Consider the following 16016-nt stretch of genomic DNA (forward strand, 5'->3'; position numbering starts at 1 on the left):
GGTGTATGCTTATGCAGAAGTCTTGTTTTATTTTGGAAAACCTGATGCATGTAAAAATTCTCCTCCCCTGCCATCATTTGTTTCACCTTTGCAGTTGAAATAAATCGTACATCTCATAAATTTCAACAGGGCATCTTGCTTTATTGATATTTAATATGAATGTCTTAAAACTATGGCAGATCCCATAAGCATGGCTGATGATGCTTTAAAGTGACGCTTGAGTGATTAAAAAATATTCCAGTGTACAAATAAGCATTCCTATGATTCCGTCATCCTCCATGCCAGCCCCTCTTTAATGGAATGCTTATGTTTTGAAGTTCAGTGAAGTTGAAAAAAATCATAAAAGTGATGCAAAAGCAACTAAATAGTATAAACAAGGTGCAATTAAAAGCAATTTATCTGCAAACTAAATGTTTTAATAAAACCAGCAGGAGAGCATTGATGTGTACACTGAATATGGTGACAGTAAAGCGTGTTACAGCTAATTTATTGAATGTATTACAATATTTTTTTTCATAAAAGAATATCATAAAACAGCTGTAAAAGCAATTTTCGTGAAGTATTGTCGTATAATCAGCAGTAGAGAATTGATGGCATTACACTGAATAATAGTGAAGTTAAGTTATTTTTTTTATTTATTTTTTTATTATTATTTTAAGTTACTGATTTTTTTATGCATATAAAATATAAACATTTTGCTAAAGCACATTTGTTCAAACTAAGTGTTGTAGGATAAACAGAGACCATGTGCAAATTGAATTTAGTGACACTACAGTTTGTAACATTGAAGTTGTTGACAATTTTTGAAGTAATAATTTTCGGGTTTGCACTTTGCCTCGGATCCCTTTGGACTTCTCTTCGCCACCTGCACATACTGTAGAGATTCATGTGTTTTGTCCAGTGCAGAGGAAGCCTTGTTTCAAGGAAAATTAGTTTGTAGCTCATTGTATTACTTTGATTGAAAAGAAGTGTTGTTTAACTCACGAGTTACTGATCCATGAAATTTGAATCTGTGAATATCCATATTTTTCTTCCTTTAAAAGCAGGTGTTGACATTTGTACATCTTATGGGTCTAGCTTCTGCTCTCATCTGCATCCAGCAATTTTTAGCTGTACAAAACACCTCGTTTCATTGCTTGATATCGAAAACTGCTGTATCTTACCATATTATTTTAATGTATTAACAATTATGAACACTGGTTTGTAGTGCAAACAGTTTTACTGTTTACAGCATGTTGTTATTCGGTTAAGGCTAAAGGCTAATTATCAAAATTATTGCTTGGAACAATTTGGTAGATGCTGGATATTGGTAGGGACCTATCAGCTCAGGTTCCTGTCACGGTTCCTGACACCATCACCTCTTGGGACACGGCAGCCTTCTGTCTGTCCTCCCAAGGTCTGGGTCTGGCTCCTCCTGCTCAGCACACAGTTTTACAGCCCTTCTTCCTGGAGCTCTCTCTGCCTTACTCCATCATCCGTGGGGAGATCTTTGAGCTGAAGGCCACTGTCTTTAACTATCTGTCCAAGTGCATCATGGTGAGACTTCAGACTCAGTCTTATCCAATCATATCAAATATGCCACTAATCATGTGTGTTTGATTGACAGGTTAAAGTGACTCCAGCTCCTTTCTCAAACTACACTCTCAAAGCCTCCTCTGATGAACAGTATTCATCCTGTCTGTGTGCTAATTGAAGAAAAACCTTTAAATGGATCCTCACTCCTTCTGTACTTGGTGAGTTTAAGCTAAAGTTAAGCTAAATGAGACTTATAGCACTTGTATATCATTGATCTTTTGTTGATATTGATTGGTTCCATTGTCCTCATTTGTAAGTAGTGTTGGATAAAAGCATCTGCTAAATGTAAATGTAATGTAGATTAAAATAAGCATTGAAAACAATGGTGAAATTTTATGTGTAGAAGCTGCTATGGCAACAACATTACATTTCAGAATCAGATGTTTTATGGTGATGCTGTAAGAAAATAAAGATGAGTTTGATGAAGATGTTTATTGCAACATAGCAGTGTCAATGTACATTTAGTACTTTGGATTCAATGGAGTCAGAATGAACCCCTAACATCCTAAACTCAAACCATTGTTTTATACAGTTACAGTTCACGCCCCTTAATGTAAATTAAGTTGCTAATCTTGTAACAGCTGTGGTGCATATGTTAATGAGTTCTGACACTCCATTGTCTAAGATGGTTCTCAGTGTTTCACACCTATTCCCATTCTACCATTGGTCACCATTTGCTCAGGATGTGATCATCCCAAATGATCTAGAAACAACATAACTGACTTTCTTCTTTTCTCTAACAATTAAAGGGGGGGTAAAATGCTCGTTTTCACTAAATATCATGTTAATCTTGAGTACCTATAGAGTAGTACTGCATCCTTCATAACTCCAAAAAGTATTTAGTTTTATTATATTCATAAGAGAAATATAGTCTGTACCGATTATTCCCGGAAAAAACACGAGCGCCTGGAGGCGTGACGTGTGGGCGGAGCTAATGAATCATGAGCGCCAGTTGCGTTGAGAGCGTTTGAAAGCTGTGACAGCTGTGAAGGCTGAAACTGAACGAGAGCAGCAGCAGCAAGGACTCGCTCCGAGTGGGGCTCGAACCCGGGTCTCCGATGGGAGGCGGACGCACTAACAAGGAGGCAGAGATATTTTAAGCAGTTTTACTCACCGCCTGTGGTTCCAACACACAATCGTGACCCTTTTTCATTGGGATTGCATCATCCTTAAGAAATAAACGATACGCAAATCCGTCATCAAACTGGGCTTTGTTTGTAAAACAAGCATTTTAGAAATGCAGGGAACATACACAAACACTTGCACAACTCCGTTGATGCTCTGTAAAAATAAACTCCATCCACTGGTCCCTTAATGCTGTTTTTTCTTTGGTAATCTGTGCAGAGTTGTCTTGCCCTGGCAACCAAAAACACACTCCTTTTGTGACATTTCACGACGCTCTCGCTCTGATCAGTGATTGTCCGTGCTCAGCCTCTCAGTACTCTGCTATACGGGAGTGCGTGCTCTTCCGGCAAACGTGCCCTCAGGACCCATATAAGGAAATTCCGCTCCATCTAATGTCACACAGAGCCATACTCGAAAAAAAACTTTCCGAAACTTGTGACAAACCGGAAGGAGTATTTTTGGAACAGAAATACTCCTTCAAACGTACAACTTCATTTTTGAAACTTTGTCCATGTTTAGCATGGGAATCCAACTCTTTAACAGTGTAAAAAATAGCATTTCACCCCCCCTTTAAGCCATGTTGGGAAATAATCATGATTGAACCTCTATTGTTACAGGAGATATGGGTTGGGGCAGCCTGTTGTTTCTTACAATACCTTGTGAAATGTTATGTTTGAGCTCTGTTTTTTAACCATCTTAGAATTTATGATGCCCATTTTTTTTAACTATTGTGAAAGTGAAGTGAAAGTCATGAAATTTGCCAAGTATGTTAACTCATACTCGGAACTGGTGCTCTGCATTTAACCCACCCATCCAAGTGCACACACACAGCAGTGAACACACACCTGGAGCAATGGGCAGATATCTTTCAACCAGGAATCCTTCCCCAAGTCCTGCCAGCAACAAGACTCGACCTGTGTGACCTTCGCGTTTTATTTCATGTGATATCATTCAATGCAAGAGCCTGCAATGACGCGGTTTGACCAGTGTGGCGCAAGACTGTAATTCAGTCACCCCAGATGCAATTCAAGAGAAGAAGACAGCACTTCAGAGTGGAAAACAAGGGACAAGGAACTCGACCGGAAGTTGAAGTCAGGTGGGGGCTGCCATCTTTTAGCAGAACTTCACTTGCGTTAGCATTCCCATTGACTCCCATTCATTTTGGCGTCACTTTGACAGCGAATAACTTTACATCTGAGGCGTTTAAAGACTCTGTTTGTCCATTATTTATTTCTAAAGATACACGACAATGTATAAAGGGCTCCATTACCTTCTATGTTACATTATGGCCCCGTATAAACAGTTTTTGTAAAAAATAGGCTAACGATTGCGTCATAAGCACTCGGCAATTAACTTAATATGACGTACTGGCGTTACATTTTAAAATACTATACAAAATAATTAATCAGAATACTTACTCCTGCTCACTCATGACAAAGAACTACCCGCTCAAGCTCGCCGTCTCTGCAAGATTAACGATGGCAGTTTGCACGCACAGCCACTTAGAAGATTTGCATCTGGCAGACAGGTTGCTGACGTCGTCAAGCTTCGTTTGAGTCTGCGCGTCAGAAACGGAAGTGCTAAAAAACACTAAAACTGGGCTTCATTTGTCTCATTTGAGTTCCAATGGGGTCGCTGTGTCCATTTCTTTTACTGTCTATGGTGGAAAACGCAGCAGAGCTAAACTTGAGACTGCTGAGGGGCGTTTGGATGATTATGTAAACATATTCTGCGCACTTTCATCTCAATAACATAATAAATACAACCCAAACTGATTGCAGTGTGAAAGCAGCAGTGTAAAACATATCTGATTACAGCGATCTGGATGTTTGCACGAGCTCTTGCAGTTCAGTAAAGTAAAGTAACTCCAGTTAAATCATGTCATGTTTATTATACTGTATTACTTTAGTACTTTATGCAATACATATTGTTAAATCAAGCAGCTTTACAATATTAAACATGAAAAATCAGAGTCATTGTTGCTTTCATTTCGAATTACAACCTGCTTTTCTGTTATAAAGCAGCTCTGCAGTGTGAAGTGAAGGTAGCTTTAGGGCTGGTCCGAATACCACGTGATGAGCTTTTCGGTTCGCGAAAGAATCGTTCGATTTTAGTGAACCGGTTGATCCATTTCACCCAATCGAACTGAATCGTTTGAAACGGTTCGCTTTCCCAATAAGTATTAATCCACAAATAACTTAATCTGTTAACTTTTTTAACGTGGCAGACACTCCCTCGGAGTCAAAATAAACTAATATCCCGTAGTAATTCATTTACTCAAACAGTACATTGACAGAACTGCTGTGAACAGGGGCAATAGCTGGGGTTTACAGGGCCCCGGTGAAGGTTGTACCAGTAGGTCCTGTTTGAAACTGTTTACTTTTTATGTTCGTTCTATTTATTTGTGCTGTTTACAGAATGTTAAAGTTTTTTTTTTTTCAAGTCTGTAGGTATCCAGGATCTGAAACTGAATAATTAAATGTAAAACGGAAGCTATTGCATAGGGAAGTCGTGGCCTAATGGTTAGAGTGTCGGACTCCCAATCAAAGGGTTGTGGGTTCTAGTCTCGGGCCGGCAGGAATTGTGGGTGGGGGTAGTGCATGAACAGTTCTCTCTCCACCTTCAATACCACGACTTAGGTGCACTTGAGCAAGGCATCGAACCCCCAACTGCTCCCCGGGCGCCGCAGCATAAATGGCTGCCCACTGCTCTGGGTGTGTGCTCACAGTGTGTGTGTGTGTGTTCACTGCTCTGTGTGTGTGCATTTCGGATGGGTTAAATGCAGAGCACAAATTCTGAGTATGGGTCACCATACTTGGCTGAATGTCACTTCACTTTCACTTCACTTTCAATGTAAAAAGGAAATATACAATCATACCAAAATGTATTCAGATGCTGTCAACATTTCTCACATTACCACAGTTTATTTGCTATAATATGGAAAATGGTACTAAAATATAACATTAACACTGTTCAACTGTGTCAGAACAAATGAATCTTGATAATGTCAGATAAATTTGATAGATATATAATGAATTACAATCAACAAAAACTTCAGACAACTGATATGTATGACAATATTTACTCAACTATCAAAACTTTGTTGACCTATTACCAAGCAATGCTTAATTTTGTTTAGACTGTGGTGTGAAAAGGTTGGATTAGCAATTCAGGAAAAAACACAAAAGCAAAACATGGTCCTTTATGGTACTGAAAAAAATTTGGTCTCAATTTTATTATTTTTATTATTATTAGTAGTAGTAGTAGTATACAATTTTACTAGTGGTCCACTGTATGAAGGATTTTTGGGTATAATATGTCACAGTTCACTTTATTTTGCTGTACTCACTTGCGTAAGTATATTATAGTGTCCTGTACCTACTAGTAAAAAAAAAAAAAAAAAGATATCTGATGTCTGAATAATTTTTTTAGTTTGTTTGACTGTGCATTAATTCTGGTTAAAACTACAAAGAAATTCAGTCAAGAGCAGTGAGTGATTTTCTTTCTTTCACTTTCTTGGATTAACATTACAGCAGCTAGTAGTTAAATTAGTCGCGGTCACTTAAGCCCCTTTCACACCTAGTGACATTGCCGGGTTCAACCCGGGTCGAGCGCTGTGTGAACAAAAGCCAGATCTAATGCCGTGTCGAAGTGATGACGTGCATTATCGCGCAACTCTTTTACCGGCTTTTTGAAGGAAGATCAACGTTCGCAACGGAAAAAAAATATGTGCAAACTGTAATGAAGCAGATATCAGTTAGTTCCTCACTTTCCACGCTGACGCAGAGATTGTTCGTTTGCTTCACTGAAAGTATGACATGCCTGACATGCCTAACTCTTACATTACACGTCACGCGTCCTTAGGGGATCTTTACGGGTTGTGTGTGAAAGCACACACATATCCCGGGTAATCACTGGTAGTGTGAAACTGCAAAATCTAGCGACCCGGGAACAATTGCCGGCAGACTTTACCCGTGTATTTGCCGGAATGGCAGTGTGAAAGGGGCTTATAAGAGACAACCAATGCATACAATATAATATACATCCGATTTTTTTCTACTTTCACTTAAGACATAACCGACAGTTCTTTTCAAACATACTTTCCAAAACAGGTAATTTTAACTATTTTTTATGTATTTGTTGGCAAAAGAGCAAAAACTATGGAGTCAAAATAATGCAAAAAAAATTGCAAACAAAATTAAAGAATTGCAAAAGAAAATAAATAATTGGGAGAAAAAAATTAAGTGTTGCAAACAAAAATAAAGAATTACAAAACTTAAATGAAATAGCGGGAATGCAATTATTTTGCAATACATATTGTCCATGGCCATATCTACTAATTTATTTGCAATGCTGCTTTTATTTTGCTTGTCAATTTAGTTTGAGCTTGCGATACTGTTCTCCTTTTGCGCTTCATTTTCCTGCTCGTCTCACTTTGTGACATTGTTTTGACATTGGGGTGGAGTCAAATGCTATTGAATAAAAAGAAGCAAGCCTCTGCTTATCATGACAGTATCTGGATCAGTGAACTGCATCAAAAACGTCACTTCCAGGTAGGCATGTTGTACACGTCCATGTCTTTTGTCTCCACCCCCACGTCAAAACAGTGCCAAAAAGCGAGACTCTAAAGACTCTATAGCCCCTTTTGCACTGCGATTCCATAAGATACACGGGTAATGTGTCCCGGCAATTGTTCCCAGGTCACTAGATTTAGCATTTTCACGCTGCCAGTGATTACCTGGAATATGTGGAATATTGTGACGAGACAGCTGCCTCCTCCCTGATTGTCACCGGCACCCCGTTCTAAATCGCCGCCCTTCACCAGGCTCCCGACTGGAGTGGGTGTGTGAGAGGAGGGGCGCTAGACGAGTCAGGGCTGGCGGCGTGTGATGGGGCACACCTGAAGGAAGTGGAGCCTCATTACCGCCGCTGTTTAAAAGCCCAACGCGCCTCTCCTCAGGAGACCGGTCTCTTCCCCGTGCATGCACGCTGGTGTCCTCGTGGGTCCAGGAAGGGAGCGTTGAGGGACTCCCGCGCCACCAAGACGTGAGCTGCCGGACCCGCGATCCGGAGGAGAACCGCACCCGTCTACACGGCCGACGGGCCAGGATGCCGGGCCGTCCATCCCCTACCAGCGCTGCGGCAAATGAGAGAGACGCGGCCGCTAGGAGAAGCCGCCGCCCCTCGCGCCCCGGACCTAGGAGGGGAGCGCGTGCGGCCGCCGGACTCCGCCCCTTGCCTGGACCCTTCCTCAATGAACACTGCCCGACCCACACGAACCCCGCAGCACAACGAGGACACCAGATCCCCTGTTATTTTGGACACTTTCCCCCTTTGGCCACTTTTATTCCCTTTGTTTTATGATTTCTGTTAATAAAAGCCTCTCCGAGGCCTGACGCCACGCCCACTGTGTCTGTCTTGTGCTCCTCCCGTGACAATATGCATACACACACAAACCATAAAGACACTTGACATCAGGGTGTGACGTGTAATATATGAATAAAAAGCTAGACACATTAACTTTCACTTAAGCTGACGAACGATCTCAGCTTCAGCACAGAAATTGACGAACTAACTGACCTCTTCTTCGTTACAGTTTTTTGTTTTTGTTACATATTTGTTTTGTCGCGAACGTTGATCTGCCTCCAAAACAGCTGGTAAAAGAGTCGTGCGTCATCACTACAACACACCCTTTACGGCATTAGTCCTGGCTTTTGTTCACAAAGTGAACTGAACCCTGCAATGTTACTAGGTCCCCGACCCGGGATCAATCCCGGGACATGTTTGAGTTCACACAGAAGGCGACCCGGGAGTTTTCCGGCATTTTTCCGGGTCTGATGTGCAATTTGAAAGGGGCTTCAGTTTAATAGGAATAAGGGATGATTTAGGAAATACCTGTACTGTATTCATAGTTAAAGGTCCCGTTCTTCATGATCCCATGTTTTAAACTTTAGTTAGTGTGTAATGTTGTTGTTGTTGTTAGAGTATAAATAATATTTGTAAAATTCCAAAGCTCAAAGTTCAATGCCATGTAGACCCGTTTGGACCATATTCCTCTAGTTCCTGCAGTAATGACGTCACTAAAACAGTTTTTTGACTAACCTCCGCCCACATGAATACACAAAAAAGGGGCGTGGTCTTGTTGCCATCCGATGAAGAAGAGGAAGAGTTGTGTTTGTGTTTGTCGCCATGTCATCGAAACGCTGTTATTTTCATCTCGGTGTCCAATCACCTTTGTTTGGCCTTCCCAGGGACGCTGTACTTAGAGATCAATGGTTTCAAACTCGTTTCCCGAAAATTATAATCCACATGTAAAACTATGTGCAGCACATTTTGAAAGATGGAGCAGTTCCCTCTTTGTCTGGAGAAATCGTTGTTTATGGACCACAACCGGAAAGTGTATTTTATTATTTAAGTTTGTGCGTTTAACAGTTTCTGTAACTTATTACACAAAGGGCAACGCTGTTTAGCTTTGTTAACTTGATGGTAAGGCTGTGCAAAAAAATCTAACGCAATTTTCATACACATCTCGTCAGTAAAAACGCTCCTGTGATTATAAGTACATCTCCAGCACGTGCGTTCAGATCAGGATTGCTTTTCAAAACAAATCCTGCCCACTTGCTTCTCAAAACTAGCCCAATCGCGTTTCCAGTAGGGCAGCGTGTGCTAAGCTGGTGTCGAATCACAATACAGGAACCGTTGTCCCAATCAGAACTCATTACGTATTTCTGAAGGAGGGACTTTATAGAACGAGGAAGTCTTCAGCACGTTTTTATGACAGTGAAAACAGCGGTATACAGATAGGTGAATTGTGTGAAAAATACTGTTTTTTTACACGCGAAACATGAACACATGTTAAATTGCACACTGTAAACACAATCAAAGCATCAAAAAGCATGAAAAACGGGACCTTTAAAGATGACAAGTTCACAATTTGAGTTTGTTGTGAATAGAGCATGAACATGAGTAGAGCAGGTCATGATACTCATCTGCAGTGTGCTGGTTAGAGCGGTTCTCGTTCTTGAGTCAAGAACCGGTTGTATCGGTTTTCGGATAACCAGTACACTGAACCAAGAACCGCTTCCGCATCCGATTTGAGAACCGAGGAGCTGATGATACTGCGTGAAGCAGACAGACACACAGAGCGTCTGAACCTAACTGGTTCTTTTGGTGATTGATTCTGAACTGATTCTTTGCTAATGTTATGAGCGCAGGTAAACTGAAGGATTGAATGAACACAACATTAACATTTAGCCAACCATGTTAGAACACACAAAAATCAAGAAAAACAACACTGGAGAGGCAAATCATGTGAATTCTTGCGAATCCTACCGCTGCGCTTCTGATCTGTTTCTGGTGTGAGTTGGCACCGCATGGAGGACGTAACAAAATCTCATCGGAGCCATAATGCGCCACTGACACATGCAGTGGAAATCAGGGGTAAGGGGACATTCACATATCGCGACTTTTGCTCGCTCAATTTCGTAATTTTAAATGTAGGCGCACCGGAAGGCATGCTCATAATAGAAGTCACGTGTGTGTGATGCGACGTGCTGGTTTTTTCAAGGCGTGTCTGCACTACATTGAGTTAAAAACATCTCAACTTTTCATAACGTCGCAAGTGCACCACAAATCATGTGACAAGAACCAACCAACCAGCTTCCTCATCATTTCCATTCATTTGAAACCTCCGCCGAAATTTTTTTGAAGAATGGGGTGCACCATTTTCTTTGTACCTAGATCGTGTAGCATAGTTACAGCAAGTATTTTTCGGTGGTGGAAATCCATTGCTGAAATGTCCTTAAAAATTTATCTCAAAATTGAAAATCAAATGCCAACCCACTGAACGCATATTCGAATAATCTAATATTCTGATCCAACCCTGCTAATGATAAAATATTTTTATTAGTGGGAAAAAGGGTTGTGGGTTTGAGTCTTGGGCTGGCAATACCACGACTTAGGTGCCCTTGAGCAAGGCATTGAACCCCCAACTGCTCCCCGGGCACCGCAGCATAAATGGCCACTGCTCTGAGTGTGTGTTCACTGCTGTGTGTGTGCACTTTGGATGGGTTAAATGCAGAGCACGAATTCTGAGTATGGGTCACCATACTTGGCTGTATGTCACTTTTCACTTTAGTTTGGTTTGCAGAGATTAAAACTTGATCTAGCTCAGGATTGTTTTGATTATCTTGTTCCTTTAAGGTATTTTAAGAGTAATTTTTGTTGTGAAGGTTGTGCTTGAATAAAATAGTTTATCCAAAAATAAAGCATCTCATCCCTTACCTTTATTTTGTTTCATATCTATATGACTTACAAAAAGAAGATGTCATGCAGAATAATGTCATTCAGTGACTTTTTTATATGTCTAACTAAATGGTGAATGAGAGAGGTTATCTGTATTATCTCATTTAGTGCCAAATACATTTATTTGTATTAACTGTATAATAATTGTAATTACATAATATGATTTTCAAAAGCTAATTACCTTCATTTATTCGTTACAGTATGTATAACTCAATATTTTAACTAATTGCAAAAGCTGAATAATCAAATTCTACTGATTAATCAGTGAAATAATCAACGATTAGTCGATTAATCATAATCATTAGATTAATCGATTATCGCAATAATATTTTGTTGCAGCCCTAATCTTGAGTATTATCAGATTTAAAAAAATAAAATAAAATAATGAGCTTCTGAGGTTTCAGAACCTATATAAGAAGAGGTCAAAAGATTTGGAGATATGAAGAAACATTTACTCTGAGTGGGTGTAGGGGATTCTTGACCCTTGATTTCAGTATTGTTTGTTGACTCTGGAAAGAGCCCTAGGAGTATTTTGTGTGTGTGCGTGTGTGTGTGGTTTGTTCAGATGATGATGATATGTATATGTTTGTTACCATTGAAAAACAATCTAAAATAAAATATAGAAATATAAATTTTCTCATATAACGGCAGCATAAATTCATTGTATAACTTGAAGTTGTTTCACTGTTAAATGTTTCGAAATATCTATATTTATTACATAATGTGTCATTTATATTTAGCTGCATAAATAATCATTTTAATATTTACTGTAGCACAGATGTATTTTTCAGGTTTTAGTAGTGCTTATATTACACAGGTTTTCAAACGTTATTGCCTACATGCATGGTTGAATCATTAATCAAGTGATCAATATAAATGTTTTTGAAGGACCACCTTTAGCATGCGACTCCTTTTATAAGAGACGGCTCAGTTCATGTCAAGACCTGGATATCACTCGTCATCATGGATCTGAACATTAGCCCCTGTTGGAAACAGCTCCTTCTGTTCTCTCTCCTTCTTGTCTGTGTCAATGGACAAATGGCAGGGCCGTAAGTAGTGCTTCTATAAAATTTTTATATATAAATCATCTTGATGCCTTTTCTCATTTAAAAAAGGGCCAACTAAATCAACACATTAACTTTGATGTTTTGCAATAAAATCCATTTCAGAAAAAAAAAAAATCATGCTACTCAAAATGATTGAATGCTTATCATATCTATACAGATCTTTCATGGTGACGTTTCCTGCAGTGATCGAGTCAGGATCTGAGGCCAGACTGTGTGCAAGTCTTCTCAAGCCCAATGAAAGCCTTGTCATGAACATTTATCTGGTTGATGATAACCAGAGCACTTTACTGCTGCAGGAGAAAGCTGAGGAAGAGTTTCACCGCTGCTTTAACTTCAAGGTCTGCTATCAGCACATTACAATAAATATATTTGTTTCATCATCTAGTTTTTTGAGATAGTCTGTTTGCAGAGGTTGTGAATACATGATAATATTTCTCATCAGGCTCCTCTGATAGAAGCAGAATCTGTTCAGAAAATGAAGGTAGAACTTCAAGGAGAGTCTTTAAAGATGTCTGAAGAGAGAAAAGTCATGTTCAGACCTTACCATCCTCTGACCTTTATCCAGACTGATAAACCCATCTATATTCCAGGACAGACAGGTGAGCTGTGAATTGTTCAAAGTAAAAAAAAAAATGTGAATGCTGATGTCATCATACGCTCTCCTTGACAAAGTGTCAAATGTGTACAGTGTAAAACGATGAAGTGCTCATAAAAAAAAGGTGCCCAATCACATGCCTCTTTATTTACGAGCTTCGGGCAGTCACAGATATACCGTGCATTGTTTAAACAGTCGTTTTAGCTTTTGAAATAAAAGATGTCAAATGTTGATGGAAAACACGCAGGAAGAGTGTGTTTTATTCTTATCTTTTTAGTCACCATAAACGTCCATCCAGGAAAAACCTGATAGTACAGTCTGCAATAAAACGAGGATGTGCAGAGCGGGAGCCGTTGTGTAAACAGGTCGTCATGCTAGTGTATTCTTGCAGTCAATGACACTGACTCCACAAATATGCAAATAGAACATTAAACTCAGGACTTAGAAATGCACAGTGTGAAACGTAAGATAATGAATATAATCTTGAGTGAATCATGAGCATCGAAACATTTTAAGCAAGATAAACCAAGACTCTATTCAGGACAAACTGGATGGTGCAATCAGGATTAGCAGGCCATTAGATCTGAAATATTGGTTATCACAATAAAAAACATTATAATTATGTTTGTCACACATTTTTGTTTTTCACAGTGAATTTTAGAGTTGTTACCATGGATAAAAACTTTTCACCGCTTGATCAGCAGGTCGTGTTTTATTTATCTCTTCTTTATTTTTAAATACGTTGAACATACTGTACAAACATGTTGGCTTTTAGTCATTTAAGTTCTACAAATTATTTAATTACACTTTGCTTTTCTTACAGTATAGTAGAGTGATACTTGAGGTAAGAACACAAAACCTCCTTCTGTATTCATGACAAGCACAACACTGACTTTTATTTTTGTAGTTATTGTGTTTTCCGTAATTATCAATGTTGGCAAATATTTTAACACTGTTGTGGGTTGTTTTTCTTTTTTGCGGGTTTAAGTGACACCAATACCTGACATAAAATACACATTTTTGGCATGTGAATTTAAACCAACCAAAAATCTTTATTTTATTTAAAAAAAAAATATATTATAATAATTTTAGTTTTATTGTGAAAACCTGGCAACCTTTTTTGGGCAGAATATGTGTAGTTGGCTGTTACTAACTTCACTTTGTGTTTGGTATTAAATAGGACAGTAAAGGTAACAGAATTGCTCAATGGACAAATGTTTCTTCAACAAGGTGGATTTTGCAGCGTTCTTATGAATTAAACCCGGAAGGCTGTCAAGGCATATACAAACTGAAGGCTTACATTCGTGACAGGATGATATCACATGATTTTGAGGTGAAACAATATGGTAAGTCATAACAAATTATTTGCAGTATTTGCATGGGACAAGTTTCATAAAAAAATGAGTAGAACTTTATTTTACAGTCCTGTTCCTCATGTACATACTATGTACTTATTATAGTAATTACAATAACTATGTAACAACTAGGTTCTAACCCTGAACCTACCCCTAAACCTAACCCTACCTTGTATTACCAGAACTTTCTTAGATAAATACACTGTAAGTACACTATAAGTACATATTATTACACGTACTGTAAAATAAAGTGCAACCAAAAAATCATAATGCGATTAATAATAACTATAACTTTCATCCTCTGTAGTTTTGCCTAAGTTTGAAGTTACTGTGACAGCACCGAAGACAGTGAGTATAGATGATGAGTCAATGTCAGTTGAAGTTTGTGGAAAGTAAGTAGGATCTTAACTTAAACTTATTAAAAGCATAAAGTCCATCTTTGACCTGTACATGTTTTACAGATACACATACGGGCAACCTTTATCTGGTAAATCATGGGTGAAAGTGTGTCGTGATATTCCACACTACTCTTACTGGGGTGATAAACACAGTCCAATATGTGTGAATGAAACCACTGAGGTTTGTCAGTGCAGTACCAAAAGTGGCATGTGGCATATATTTCCTAAATCCAGATTATTAAATTACTCTAATGTATTGTGTTTATGTTCATTAATTTCCATTAGATGAAAAGGACAGGCTGTGCCATCCATACCTTAGATATATCTGCCTTTTTAAACTCCACATATGAGAATCAGCTGGAAAATTCTCTTCATGTTGAAGCAACAGTCACAGAAGAAGGAACAGGTGAGCTATTAATTACTGAAATGAGTTTTAAAACTGATGTCATCAAAATGCAAGTTTCACACTGACCATATATTTGTATTTCACAGAGATCACCATGACAAAATCTGAAACTATTTCTCTCACTTATGAAATCGGCAAATGCACATTTACTGACCTGCCCAAAACATATGAACATGGATCAGTTATAGAAGGAAAAGTAAGTGTAAAATCAGGTTGTCTCAGTTTAACAGCATTGATTGATATGTACAGAATCATTTATTCCTTTAAAATCTTACTTTTAACAGATCAAACTCTCAAATTTCAAAGGCGCACCAATACAAAACATAGTAGTTTATCTTTTGGAGGGATCCTGGTCCTCAAAACTGCTCCTAAATCTCACTACAGACAGCGTTGGACTGGCTAGCTTCTCTCTTAATACATCTAGTCTTCCTAAAGAAGACATTACTCTGATGGTATGACAGTTGCTGCTCATCCAACAAGTGTTTGATCAGTTAATGTTTTCATTACATGAAAATATTGGCACATTTTTTTTTCTTTTTTCCAGGCGAGTGTGTATCCAAAGTTTCATTATCATTATCATTATTATTACAAAACACCATACTTCTCTAAGGACAGAAAAACAGTTAATCTTTTCCAGTCTGTCACTCCATACACCCCATCATTAAGTGAACTGATTATAGAAAACATTGAGCAACCATTAAAGTGTAATGCTGAGTTTACAGTGACCATCAAGTATTATTTTATTGGAGAGACTGCTAAAGACTTCAAAACTGACATTGTCTATATGGTGAGAATGTGCAGAATGTACACTGATACACTGACGAATTCATTGTTTGTTAACAGTATTAACTGGCTGCACTGGTCAGTTTGTCATTGGAGTGTCATCTGTCTGTTTCAGGTCTTGTCCAGAGGAGTGATCGTTCATCATGGATATGAGAAGGTTGAAGTCAAGTCTTCTAATGGAGCAGCAAGTGGCACAATGTCATTCAAACTGTCTGTTGGTGCAGATCTAGCTCCTGCAGTGCAGATTCTGGTCTACTGTGTTCTGCCCAGTGAAAATGTTGTTGCTCGTAGCACAAAATTTGACATTGAAAAGTGTTTCAAAAACAAGGTATGAAAAAAAAGAAGAAAAAGAAATCCTATCTGCCCATTTACACAATCACGGTCATTCTGATTCAATACTGAAATGAC

At 38.7% G+C, this 16016-nt stretch overlaps 2 protein-coding genes across 4 annotated transcripts in view; both read left to right on the forward strand.

The window, feature by feature from the left end:
• Positions 1-1296: 1296 nt before the first annotated feature.
• Positions 1297-1728, forward strand: LOC113114596 (alpha-2-macroglobulin-like). The gene is made up of 2 exons (XM_026281470.1): positions 1297-1536; positions 1607-1728. Exons 1-2 carry the CDS (start codon positions 1297-1299, stop codon positions 1691-1693), a joined length of 327 nt encoding a protein of 108 aa, XP_026137255.1. The 3' UTR covers positions 1694-1728.
• A 10207-nt stretch (positions 1729-11935) lies between these two features.
• The window catches only part of LOC113115114 (alpha-2-macroglobulin-like), a 43457-nt gene continuing 39376 nt past the window's right edge, over positions 11936-16016 (forward strand). The window contains exons 1-11 of one of the 3 annotated variants that reach the window (XM_026282412.1): positions 11936-12053; positions 12229-12409; positions 12514-12670; positions 13318-13370; positions 13490-13510; positions 13847-14012; positions 14329-14413; positions 14483-14600; positions 14705-14825; positions 14912-15021; positions 15110-15277. In XM_026282412.1, the coding sequence (XP_026138197.1) occupies positions 11968-12053; positions 12229-12409; positions 12514-12670; positions 13318-13370; positions 13490-13510; positions 13847-14012; positions 14329-14413; positions 14483-14600; positions 14705-14825; positions 14912-15021; positions 15110-15277 (1266 nt within the window). In that variant the 5' untranslated portion in view covers positions 11936-11967. Of the gene's footprint in view, positions 12054-12228; positions 12410-12513; positions 12671-13317; positions 13371-13489; positions 13511-13846; positions 14013-14328; positions 14414-14482; positions 14601-14704; positions 14826-14911; positions 15022-15109; positions 15278-16016 lie in introns of those variants that run through there. The other 2 variants (XM_026282411.1, XM_026282413.1) reach the window with 2 other exon arrangements.

This window comes from Carassius auratus, chromosome 15, assembly GCF_003368295.1.
Source record: "Carassius auratus strain Wakin chromosome 15, ASM336829v1, whole genome shotgun sequence".
NCBI classification, from domain to species: domain Eukaryota; kingdom Metazoa; phylum Chordata; class Actinopteri; order Cypriniformes; family Cyprinidae; genus Carassius; species Carassius auratus.